Raw genomic sequence first — 13,900 nt, 5'->3', positions numbered from 1 at the left:
ACGCGAGTGTCGCGTTTATTTTCGGTCCACCGGGAAACAAAGCGCAGACGTGTGATTGCAGAAGAAAAACTGTCGCGTTTACATGAGTGACAATGAGCATTTATCAAGATCAGCTAAACGTAGGATTCTCAAAAGTATGCAAGGTTCACGGCATAGACTCTTTAAGAGATGTCCAGGAGTTTTGTTTGAGGCACTTAGTGGAGACAAAAAGAGATATAATGCAGACGCCATTGTTGTTATACGTGCACGAACAGATCAATGACTTACTGCTTGTTTTTTTCTCATTCTTTGATTTTCTATGCTGACTGACTTGTTGCACGCCGGTCTGTTGTTGTGGGGACGCCCCGAAACGTGACGCTGAACGAAACGAACTGTGATTGGTTGTTTGACATGTCGGTCAAACGGCCTTATGGGCGGGCCTTGGCCAAAGAAAGCTGCTATGAATTCCAGACCTCCAGCCGTCAGTCTGAAGGTCTGGCTACGCGAGACTAGGGCTATCTCAGCGGGGAGAACTCCGTGGCTCCGCCCTTCAGGACCGTGCACAGACCTTTTAAGGGGCATGTGCTGAAACTGAAAAAGAATACATTTTAATGGCAAATAAATAACCCAAAATAATAGTCTCAAAAGCTTTAGATTTATGCACTATTAATAACCATAATAATATTAATATAGTTTGAAGAAAAAAATATATATATATTAGCTATTCTGTTTTATAAGCTAATTTGCATTATATGGTAGACATGTTTTTGTATGTCATTGAGAAGAGGGGAAGGTAAAGAAATGAGCCAAACTATTTTGAAATATAATTTAAATAATAATGTTCAACACAATTAGAACTAACATTAGTTTTTAGGTACAGAAATTTAATAAAGTAATCAAAGGTAAAATAGCATTTCAAATTGTACTGTATAAATTATATATTAATCTTTATTAAAGTTAAAAAAAAAAAAAGCTATTCAATCAAGAGCAGTGAGTGATTTTCTTGTTGCTAAATTATTAATTTTAAGAAAGTGCTGTCGCTTTAGAGAATGCACTGGTGCATGTCTGCTATAGGATTACCTACCAAGACGGTAGATGATATCTTGGATGATAAGGAGGCGAGTACATTTTTTGCAAATTATTGTTCTGAAAGTGGAGTTCTCTTTTAAACATTTAAACCAACATTTATTTTACCCAGTGCTAGGTTGTTTTTAACCCAGCAGTTTTTAGAGTGTAGATTTCTAACAGGTTGTCAGTTGAGTACGCATTACACTAGCAGCTTAGTGTGACAATGTTTGTTTATTATTAGATGTGGTTGATGTGTGTGTCAGTTTTTGGGCTGAAGCCTTTCATTTTCTCTCCTGCTAAAAAGAACCAAAGAATCCATGCACACAAAACATTTTTACAATGAAATAAGGCAAATCCATTAATATTGATGTTTGAGGTAAATTTAAGTCAGAGGACAAATATAAGTTCTACTTATCATGCATCACTCATGAACTCCTTCACTGTTATATATGGCTACAAACAATGAAAGGAAAAATAAAACAGTGTGATCATCTTAACTCTCTGTGTTAAAGAAGGTTTTCTGCCAGTGAGTTGTAATGACAGCTTAAAGCATATTTGTGGCTGTGACATAAGTGAGATCACAACAAGTGTGCATCAACTGAACAGTGGTCAGATCCTGTTGGGGGAGGATCTACACGCATGCTAAATTAACATCACAGTTCTGCTGTCAAAGCAGTCCGCTTATGGAAATTCCCACCATTAGATCAATCAAAGAATGGTTTATGTTGATGTGTTCTGCTTGTGTTTGTGGCAACTGGTTGGTAAGTTTTAAATTATGTTTTATGTGTTTTCTATTAATGTTTCATGTTTTGATTTTTATAGTGATGGACTAGCAGTTGTTATATTGAACAGGATACTGTAAAGATTCAAGTTTACCACATGCAGATGATCACATTAGGGACAGATTCAGTCAGTCACATAAACTTTTTCTAAAATAGTTAATTTGAATATCCCCTTAAAATATCTGAAGCAATCATACCTATTTTTACAGACTCAAGGCAGGATATAAATGTTAAAATGACAAAATTCAATGTTATCTGTGGCACAACATCAGTAACCCAACTTTTCAAAACCATCACTATCTCTGATTACAAGGGCTATGAGTTTTTATCTATTGATTTTTTCCCTAAATGGTGCTTTTCTCTCTCAGACTCTCAACTCTCTATTTGTTGTTAATTTCACTTCAATGAGGTCACAAACTACAGGTCTATGTTAAGTAAAACAACCAATTAGCTTTAATCTGTGACCAATTGTTTTCTAGGTGTGTTTGGTGATACAGATGCATTGACATCAGTGATGGAGGGAGATTCAGTCACTCTAAGCTCTGGTTTTACTGAAATAATTGATGAGGATCTGATTCTGTGGAGGTTTGGAAAAACACTTTAATAGTTAAAATCAATGTAATTGCTGGCAGAGTCACTGTATATGACAATAGTACTGATGGGAGATTCAAAAACAGACTAAAGCTGGATCATCAGACTGGATCTCTGATCATCACAAACATCACAACTCAACATGCTGGACTCTATAAAGTACAGACCAACAGTGTGAGCAAGAATTTCAGTCTCACAGTGTATGGTGGGTTAAATATTGGTTTCTTGTATTTGTTATAGCTTTAAAGAAGATGCACATGAATAACTGATTTCTCATTCTCAGCAATTATAAAGTCTGAGATACATATATTTTTTTTACTTTCCTTTTTCAGTATATTGAATGTTTTTTTGTTTTTTTGTTTTTACTAATTTTTCCCCAATTTCGTATCTCAGTGTAATTTTATTGTTATTATTATTAATATTATTGTTATTATTATTAGTTGTAGTAGTCATAGTAGTATTTTTCTAATCTTTCAGCTTGTCTGCCTGTTCCTGTCATCAGCAGTAACTTTTCAAACTGTTCTTCATCATCATCATCATCATCATCATATTGTTCATTGTTGTGTTCAGTGGTGAATGTGAGTCATGTGAGTCTCTCCTGGTACAAAGGAAACAGTTTATTGTCCAGCATCAGTGTGTCTGATCTCAGCATCAGTCTCTCTCTACCTCTGGAGGTGGAATATCAGGATAAAAACACCTACAGCTGTGTGATCAACAATCCCATCAGCAACCAGACCACACATCTGAACTTCAGAAAACTCTGTCACACATGTGCAGGTATAAGGCAGCAGTGACATTAGTGATTATTTACTGAACTCATCTCTGTATTTTGCTGTAGATAAAACTGATGTGTTCACTTCTTTCTTTATCATTACAGTGCTGGACGAACAGCCTCCTTCACATCATACAGACTTTGCAGCTCTGATAGCACTAATATCTTCTGCCACTGGATCTTTGTTGATTGTAGCTGCAGTTGTGATCTTCTGGATCTGCATGAAATGTAAAAAAGCTGATCAAGAAGGCAAGTGGTACAAACTAGTATTATAATAATGTTAAGTTCACGATAGCCCCAGTTATCATTTGTGAACCTGGACCACAAAATCAATCAAGTCGCTTGGGTATATATGTAGCAATAGCCAAAAATACATTGTATGGATCAAAATTATTGATTTTTCTTTTATGCCATAAATCAATAGGAAATTAAGTAAAGATCGTGTTCCATGAAGATATTTTGTAAATTTCCTACTGTAAATATATCAAAACTTTATTTTGATTAGTAATATGCATTATTAAGAGCTTAATTTGGACAACTTTAAAGGTTGTCCAAATATTTATTTATTTATTTTTTTTGCACCCTGACATTCCATATATTCAAATAGTCGTATCTCGGCCAAATACTGTCCTATCGTAACCATACATCAATAGAAAGCTTGTTTATTCAGCTTTCAGATGATGTATAAAGCTAAATTAAAAATGACTGCATGGTTTTGTGGTCCAGGGTCACATTTATTTTTAATAATTCTTCATTTTTATAATACATGACTACATAAAACCAAACAATATGTATTTATCGACTCACATGCATAAAAATGACTGCATCAAAACACACTGAAAATGGTAACAAAGAAATGCAAATCTGCATTGTTTTAATAATGTCAACTCATTTAAGACAACAATCCTACTGGTGATGCTGGTGTTCAAGTTACCATTTTAATGCATGAAGATGTTTTACATTTTGAGCTTCAATTATGATAAAAATGTATCATACAATGTTAATTTCCTTAAATATCCCTCTGGGTTTGATTTCTATTGCAACTCATGTCTTTCTAATTTTATTGATAAATGCATGCTCAGTTAGAGACGTACGTGTGTGTGTGTGTGTGTGTGTGTGAGAGTAAGAAAGAGAGAGAAACTCACATAAAGTCAAAATGAATTCATTAATTCCATTAAAACCATGGAATTCTGCATTAAACATATGTATAGGTGTGTATTAACACTATCTTTGACAGCTCTAATAACAGAAAAGTTGTGAGGAAATATCTACTTAATATATATGTTGTTTTAATGCATGTAATTATTGCTGTTCAAACAGTTCAGACTCCTGGTGAAGAGATCACTTACGCTGATCCAATATTCTACAAAAGAAAAGCACATAAATCAGTAAGATAATTTACAAATAATATATGTTTGATGTCTGTATTATTTCTGCTGCAAAACAAATTTATGCACACGCTTGTGTGCAAAGGGGTTATTCTACAGACAATGACACAAAGGAGCACCATATCAGATATTTTTAAAAGGACTGACTTCTCTCCATTAATACTTATGACACTGAATTTTTAAAAGAGCACCAGATCAAAGGATGTTTAGATCATTTTCAAATAAATGTTAAAAAAAAAAAAAAAAAAAATGAAATCATATATACAGGAAGAATTTGTTTCTTAATTATTTGTTTTTGTTTTATTTAAACAGGAAGCCAGTGAGGAGAATGATGTGGTATATGCACCTGTCGCCACCAGGAGATGATGATCAAACTTCAGTCATGTGTACCAGATCCAGCCTTTTACTAGCATTTTGATAAGTCCACATCCACCATTTCATCTTCTGATTAGGGTTGTCAGTTTAATGTGTAAGCGTAATTAATTAGTTATGAAAAAATAACACGATTAAAATATTTTAACGCAGTTGCTGGCCCCACCCCCAAACCTCTACATCATCTTATATTTCATATCAACGGTGTAAAGTGCATCAAACATTTTACTTGCAATGATAGCATGTGTACATAGCATGAAGACGGTGTTTAAAGTGCCCCTATTATGCCTTTTTAAATATGTCCTTTCATGCAGTGTGTCATGTAGCTGTATGTAAACATAAACTATCTGCAAAGTTGTGAAGCCGACAGTGCACGATAAATAAAGTTATTGTCTATCTTTTTGTCGAATCTTTTTCTGTTACGGCCACACGTCATGAAGTAACACATTTGCATATTGTCTGCCCACAAACAGTCAAATTTCCATGTGGTTTACGTCACATGGAAATTTACACGTACATTATACGGAAGACGCTGTATCATATGCTGTGAGTAAAACTGTTTTATATTCACTTCCAAAAGATGATGAATCTACAAAGATTGTATTTTCTGGCGATCGTTCAAAATACGTATTTGTGTATGTTATGTTGTGTAACAACCCAGCACATGTCTTGCTAACTGGTTAAATCACGCTTCTGTAGTTCTGTTGTTCAGCTGTAAACCCACTGTAGTCTGACAATTTGTGATTGATGCAGCTTGTCTGTCTGTCTGTCTCATTAGTTGGAGTAATGATAAAGGATGGCGCACGAAGCGGCTTTCACACCGAATGCGGAAAGCGCTGTGCTATGAAACCCATTCGTTTCAATGTCTTCCGCCCTGCGAGGACGGCTTGTTTCTGCCTCAACCAAAGCGGACGCGCAGCGGAGCGTGGACAAAGTTCAAATAAGTTGTTCAAATAAAATTTTGCCGCTGCGCTCTGAAGGGCTGCACTGAACCCAGCGTTTTCCGCGTTCGGTGTGAAAGCCGCCTTAATGCATTATACAGTGTTGAAGTTTACAACATAGAGGTGTGCCCGGTTCGCTTACATAAGCAAAGCACTTTCCAAGGTAGACCGTGTTAACTTTTCGATCAGCCACTTCAGCTGTTTCATCATCAGACTGTGGTTCGAATTGGTATGGCAAAATCGATGCCATCTTTTCTATGTATTGACAAGTATCCAAGGCTGTCAGTCAGTTATGGCAATGGGCGTTTCGTTCTCCGACACGCTGTACCCGGTAGACCAATCATAAAGGACTGCGCCATCTGACCAATCACAGCAGTGAGGGCTCACGGAAAGGAGGGGTTTAGAGAGACTGATTCTTCGAACTGCTTTGCACGAGTCGTTTAGGAATCATTTAGAAATGGGGTAAAATTAAATCTAGTTTTGGAGAAAACTGAAGTGTTTTTTAACCTTGCATACATGTAAACCTGTTTTGGGAGTCTATTAAAACAATATTATCAACCTTTAAATTGTCATAATAGGGGCACTTTAAGACAATAATCCTTCAAGTTACCATTTTAGTGTATGATGATGTTTTACATTTTGAGCTTCAATGATGATAAAAATGTATCATACAAAACAATGTTAATTTCCATATCCCTCTGGGTTTCATTTCTATTGCAACTCATGTCTTTCTAATTTTACTGATAAATGCATGCTCAGTTAGAGACATGTCTGTCTGCCTGTGTGTGTGAGTGTGAGTGAGAGAGAGAGAGAGAGAGAGAGAGAGAGAGAGAGAGAGAGAGAGAGAGAGAGAGAGAGAGAGAGAGAAAATCACAAAGTCAAATTGAATTAATTTGTTAATTCCATTAAAACCATGTAATTCTGCATTAAACATATTTATAGGTGTGTATTAACACTACCTTTGAAAGCTCTAATAACAGAGAAGTTGTGAGGTAAGATCTACTTAATATTTTTTTGTTATTTTAATACATCTATTATTGCTGTTCAAACAGTTCAGCCTGAAATCATATATACAGGAAAAATTATGTGATCAATCATTTCACCCAATATTTAAAGTGAATAAAATAGCCTTGACAGCCTAAGTTACTTACACATAACTACTGAAGAACTTTGCTCTCTCCCACCGGACTCGTGTGTGTTGTGTAGGTTGTGTATCAGTAAAAGGGGAAAGCAGGCAGTGGACCAAATCACTGTTAGGCAAGGGAGGGGGAACTTAAAACATTTCTGAAATTAAAACGCTTTTTTGTGTTTATATTGTTTTACTACTTACACAGTTATTTTAAGTATATGTCCATTATATTATTTACAATACGCAGAGTTGCTTGTAATGACATTTTTAGGGGGGGCAACCTTCAGATTTTTTATATTACATTTGAAGCCATAGTAGAATTGTTGCATCTCCAAGCAACACAGTGGTGCTTAGTGTCTGAATAAATCTGTGTTTCAAATCTTGAATAACTCATTGAGAACATAAAAGGAGGTATTTTGAAGACTGTTGGTAACAAAGCTGATTCGGTTATCATGACTTTCATTATATGAACAAAAAATACTCAGATGTTTCTCAAACGATCTTCTTTTATGTTCCATAGTTTACATTAGGCCATTGCAGCCTAATTAAACTATGGCCATTAGACCATTGCTGCCATGGGATTGACATCCCGTGGTAACTAGGAATTCACAAGCTCCAGTCTGGATCCAGAACACTTAAGAAGAGATGATGCCAACCCCTCAGAGGACTTCAGATGATGCCAACCCTGAAACAACATACAGCACTACTGAATTTTGCTACTAATTCATAGTGTTCTTTGTCTGTTTGATTACGTCATTAATTGATTTTTACCATACATCTCTGCCATATGTACATCAACTTGACATAGTCACCACTAGTAAGCTACTACTACATATATTGTAAAAACATTAATTTGGTGTAAAGCTGCTTTGCAATGATATGTATTGTGAAAAGCGCTATACAAATAAATCTGAATTGAATTGAATTGAATAAATGTTTATATGTAATACATTTTATGTTGAATCAAATAAAATATTTCTTTCTAAAGCTACAATTTGTAAATTATTTTTGGGGGGTATTTTCAGAGTCAAATTTATTAAAATTAATGAACATATCATGTTTTAATCAAATGACAACTCTACTTTTGATAAAAAGTTTTTTTTTTTGACATTATCTTTTGGATTATGGATGCCTCTTTTGGTCAGGAGCTTTCTAGGTTTCCCAAAGTTTTATCAAGATATGTACAAAAACAATTCTGCTCAACACCACATAGACTTTGAGGTTATTGTTATTGTTATTATTATTATTATTATTATTCCATAAAAACAACATAGAAACCACAGTGTGAGTTTTTTTTTTTTTAAATGTGTTGCTGTTTTTTTTTTTTTTTTTTTTTTTTTTTTATATATGATCAAATAAATAACAGTATTTTTTCCCAACACATCTGAAAGTTTTTTTTTTTTTTTTTTTTTTTTTTTTTTTTAAACCAGAGAATTGCAATTAGATTTGTTTCCCCAATTCATTCTGCCAGCCTGAAATAATGCACATGGAGTTTCATGGATAGTAAAACATATTTATGGATGTAAAACTTCCTGGCCATTGGTAGGTGTGGAAAAAAAAAGTTAGTTGTAGGCTTTGGTTGTCACCCATTGAAATATGTTTTATTAACGAACAAAAAAACAGATTGCCTCTCCATTTGATTAATCCACCACATGTAGTAATGTAAAATAAAAGTGAAATAACATACATTTACTGAATAAATTATAACTCCATGAGGCCCTTGGGCACCTTACTAGCAGCTCAGTTTGTCAGAAGTTTTGCCACCTTACTAGCAACTCAGAGGCAAAATGAAACACACTGTGGTTTGAATAATTTGTGTCTGCAAAGAGATGTGGTTTGAGGCATTGGGTAGACAAACAGCTTCTGCATGAGCATGTGTCTATTACTGGACATCTGTGGTTACTGTCAGTTTGAGCCTGTTTGTCTTTACGTTAACAGCATTTGAAGGGTGTTTTTTCCATTCCCATGCATATAATGTTCACAGACTTCTGACCTATACAAAACAGCTTTACTAGGAAATACCCATTACTGTTGATGTCTGTCAAAAAATCCTCAATCAAACAGTTTTTGATATTGTAAAATATATATAAAAAAATCATACACTTTCATTGCATATGAAGTTTGATCTTAATAAATGGCGTGATCCTGCAGATAATAAATTTAAGCCACCCAATTTAATTAAAATAAGCTAAAGACATTTTTTTCTTAATTGCAAATTGCACTTAATTTTATGTCAAGTTAAACTAAATTTGTAAAATGCATCCACTGTATCCATGTAATTTATTTGTGCTGGGATGGCATGAATAATTTTTGTTATATTGACTGAAACTGGGCAGTGGATTTCTAGTTCCTATCATGCATTCCAAAATGCCTTCTGACGTGGAAATTTATTTATTTATTTATTTATTTATTTATTTTCAGATTAATAACAGTGCTGTCATTGAAAGACACATCAAAGACACTTAACATTTTCTCAAAGTGGCAGTTTTAAGACTATGATCTTTTCTACGCAGCAGTTACAGAGTTTTGTCTTTGTAGGTATATAATATGAACCACATAATGTAGTTACAATATATAAACAGCATGGGCTAACAGACTGTGTTAACCAGACAATACTTGATCCTTTTGTATTTCACGTACAGCATAGTGCGGTATCTAGGGTTCAGAATAATACTGTATACTCTACCTTTGATGGATAGAGTCAGGGGCGATCCTAGGACCTATAGCTCCCCTAAAAATGGCCTAGCGATGCCCATGGATAGAGTGCTCTATAAACAGATATTTTAGTACAGCAGCCAAGTGCTCAATAATAAACGTGTAAATCGATGACCACCACTGATCTTTCACTGAACACTCTAAACAAGGGGTGACTGATCTTGTTCTTGAAGATCTAAATCTCAAAAATCTCACCTTCAGAGAACTTGATGGTGTCAAAGTCCAAATACAAACTTGAGAGGAATGGTGAAGATTAGCACCTGTTTTCCATTAACTGTTATCAGGTCACTCACGGCCATTGAAATCTGACTTGTAGATCCTTAAATTAACTGGAAAAATTAGTTGATTTGAAAAATTAGTACAATCAGCAAATATTTGTTTACAAGGTGATCTGATGGTTACTTTGATGCTGTTAGGGTGCTGTGGGTGGGTGGTTGTTTACAAGTTAAAAAAGCTCACCCTCAAGTCTTTGATATTGTGGTCTCTAGATACATAGCTCATGGCCAAGACTTAAAACGTACGTGGAAGGACAACAACAAAAAAACAGCACTGCATATCTTCTTCTTCTCCTTTTTTGTTGTTGTTTTTATGGCGGTCAACCTCTAACGTTAAGGTGCATTACTGCCACCTACCATAACGGAGTGTGGGCCTGAGTCAACTACCTCCCAGATAATAATGATAATAATAATAATAATAATAATAATAATAATAATAATTAAACCAACACTCACTAATTAGATTCTATTAATTAAGCCAGTTGTTTTCAAATAATCAATACACTTTCATTCGTTCTAATTTCTATAGAACTTTGTTCCCTAATTTTTTTTCTTTAATATTTCTTTTTCGTAATGTACTTTTGGCACTGACATAGTATGTGTTCCACTCAAATAACAATGAAATGAATTGTTTTAGCATTTAGACTAAATTTCTTTTTTTATTATTATGTATTTATTATTATTTATTTTTTAACATTTACACCTACCCCAACCCTAAACTTACCCCTTACTATAAACAAAAAGCAAAAACAAAACAGTATTGTTGTACAGCGTGACAAAAATAACGTTAGTCTGATGTGCGCATGCCCAGTAGCTAGAGCTGTATTCCTTCTAGCCTCTACCCAGTTGGGATGTTTAGCACTGCATCTCACGCGGAAGTCCGTAACGTCAATATCGTGCGTATGACGTCACGTGAACATGGCGGCACCCTGCGGGTTGTTTAGAGTAAATAAAAGCATTCCTCCTGTGGGGGTGTTCCAGAAAGCAGGTTATGTGACATAGCCAGGTATGTTTAATGGTATGTAAGCGGATAACCTCAAATTTCGATTCCCAAAACGGAGATAATATAAGTAGCCATAGCAATTTGCTCTCTGAAGATAACCTACTCTGGAGTAGGCTATGTTTCAGCGTTAGCTGAAATAATAGTTGTATGATACGTTAATTACAAAGCATTAATATAAGTAAAATATAAGGTAATATTATATTATTCTAATTAGGTTTATTATATTGACAAATATAATGGAACAATTTATAACAATTTATTTATTAACACTATTATGACAAGGTAATATTTATTTCATGTATATTATATTTTATTATCATCTCACACATCGTGGACAGCTTTTTTATAATCTATTTTATAATAAAATTATGTGATTTGACTTATACAATTAGCTTCAAACAAACAATATAAATGATATTCTCGAAGATTAAAGATTAAAGGAAAAAAAAAAAGATTGCACAACCACCAATTAGGTGGCTTTATGCAGAAAGTATGTAAATTACCTTTTGAACGATAGAAGAAGAAGCAGTATGGCGCCCTTTATCTTAGCGTTTCCATGGTGACTTGTTGATTCGTTACTCTGTTTAGAATGTCTTGCGTGTTATCCAGGAACATTCTCTGAGTTGAATAAACTCGTTTTTGGAACCAGTATACCTCGAGTAAGCAAGGTTTGGGTTAATCAACTGACAGTTCAGGGTTTAGCAGACGGTAAGTTAACCTTGCTTTCTGGAATACACCCCAGTTCTTACTTTACATGAAAATAAAACATTTTAGTAAACATCTTTGTGTCCCTATTTGTGGATAATCGTACACTTGATGTACGCTAGCCTATCAGTGCAATTTATCCAAAACGTCTACACCTACCCCAACCCTAAACTTACCCCTTAGTGTATATATATATATATATATATATATATAAAACAGTATTAAAAAAACAAAACAAAAAAAAAAAAAAAACAAGCATGCTTGCTATGTGGTATTTTGCTTTTATTGTTTATTGCTATACTGCTTTTATTAGAGTTATTGAAAATGCTTCACCACAATGTTTACACTGACAAACCAAAAAGCATTTACTATATTAACACACACACACAACAAACAAACAAACAAAAATCTGCAAAATACAGTTATTGTTTTCACTGTGAAATTATTCATTATTTAATATGGGATCTTAAAAGAATGAAAGAGTTTTGTTCGGATTTTTTTTTTTTTTTACTGTAGCAACAACCAATGCTATATATATATAGCATCCCACACATGCTCTTGTGACTGCACTGGTAACATAGTCTATATAAATGGTACATAAACAAGCAGTGTGCATAGTATAATACTAGAGCTCCATCTAGTGTCCAAACGTCTTATGTCTTGAAACGTTAAAGGCGAACGTTTTATTAATCACATTCCTGAAAGTACAGAGAAACTGCAGATGTTGCAGGGTTACAGTCGGAATACGAACTCAATAATTATATGATATACTCACATTCCAGTCATATACAAAATTCCAGTCATTTTAAGAGAATCAGACTTTTTTTTATTGCCACTTATACATGAAAATATTATAAGATTCATTGTTTTTCTTAATAAAATGAAATGTCAAAATAACCAGCTTTAAATATGCAGACCTTGACCAGCATAAATTAAACAAGTATCATTAAAGCAAAGGCATACCCTGAGATAGAGACTTTGTCTTATGTCTAATTTCTTTGTAAAGACAAGACACCACATAACAACATATGATTTGACAGTAACCGAAGAAATTAGCTACAAATGAACTGAGCAAATATAAAAAGGACGTCACAGACAGGTTTATATTATGAATCTTTGCATCATTATATCCAAAGAAGCCTAAAATGTTAAAGGTTAAGGTTTTAAAACATTCAGTCCAGTACACCATTCTTTCAGATGATAAACTCACAAAATGACTTTCAGTTTTCATGTATGTTGCTAGCACTATGTTTTATCTAATACTGTATATACACTACCGTTCAAAAGTTTGGGGTCAGTACAAGTTTCTTTCTTTCTTTCTTTTTTTTTTTTTTTAAGAAATTAATACTTTTATTCACCAAGGATGTATTAAGTTAATAATTAAAAGTTTATTAAAAGTTCATAATAAATAATTTACATTGTTATAAAATATTTATATTTTGAATAAACACTGTACTTTTTAAACTTGTTATTCATGAAAGAATCAAACACAGGTTCCAAAAAATATTTGGCAACAACTGTTGATATTATCAACATTGATCATTCTAATAATAAATCTGCATATTAGAATGATTTCTGAAGGATCATGTGACACTTAAGACTGGAGTAACAGCTGATAAAAATTCAGCTTTTCATCACAGGAATAAATTCTATTTTAAAGTATGTTAAAATAAAAAAAAACATTATTTATTCCTTTTGAAAAGGTCATGGTTAAAAAAAAAATCCATTCTTTTAAAGCTGGTTGAGACTTGGTGCATATTTTTAGCTGGATTTCATTTCCGCCTTTAGGGGAACTGGGCGGACATCTGATCACCCCACACAAAAACATTTTTCTTATATTACAGAGTTGTTAGCTGAAACACAAAAACAAGAGAAACACATCAGATACAACCAGGAATACTCAGTAAAAAGGTCTTCTTGAGATGCTAAAATTCTCAGTCTGAAAATTTTTGAGAACTAACATTAAATAACAGCGATTTGGATGACAAGACTGGTATCACTTCTCCTGAAAGTCTGCATTTGAGGAAGTTGTCACAGGGTTTCTTTTAAATTCCCAAACCAACAAGCAAAGTTCAAATGACAACAGAAGTCTGGCCACTGTCAAGTCAGCAAAAGCTTTTAAAAATCTTATTATGTTGCATAATAGTGCAAACAGTATCTTACCGGATGTTTAGGATTTC

General features: G+C 33.9%; 1 protein-coding gene across 1 annotated transcript in view; it reads left to right on the top strand.

Moving 5' to 3' along the window:
* The first annotated feature begins 1,727 nt into the window (after positions 1–1,727).
* Positions 1,728–13,900, top strand: part of LOC127153746 (uncharacterized) — a 242,600-nt gene continuing 230,427 nt past the window's right edge. Inside the window, exons 1-4 of the mRNA XM_051094987.1 lie at positions 1,728–1,808; positions 2,309–2,414; positions 2,507–2,625; positions 2,898–3,117. Of these exons, the coding sequence (XP_050950944.1) occupies positions 1,763–1,808; positions 2,309–2,414; positions 2,507–2,625; positions 2,898–3,117 (491 nt within the window). The 5' untranslated portion in view covers positions 1,728–1,762. The remainder of the gene's footprint in view (positions 1,809–2,308; positions 2,415–2,506; positions 2,626–2,897; positions 3,118–13,900) is intronic.

Source organism: Labeo rohita, chromosome 22, assembly GCF_022985175.1.
Source record: "Labeo rohita strain BAU-BD-2019 chromosome 22, IGBB_LRoh.1.0, whole genome shotgun sequence".
In the NCBI taxonomy this organism is placed as follows: Eukaryota; Metazoa; Chordata; class Actinopteri; order Cypriniformes; family Cyprinidae; genus Labeo; species Labeo rohita.
Note: the sequence above shows the minus strand (reverse complement) of the source record. Positions and strands in the feature narration are given on the sequence as shown.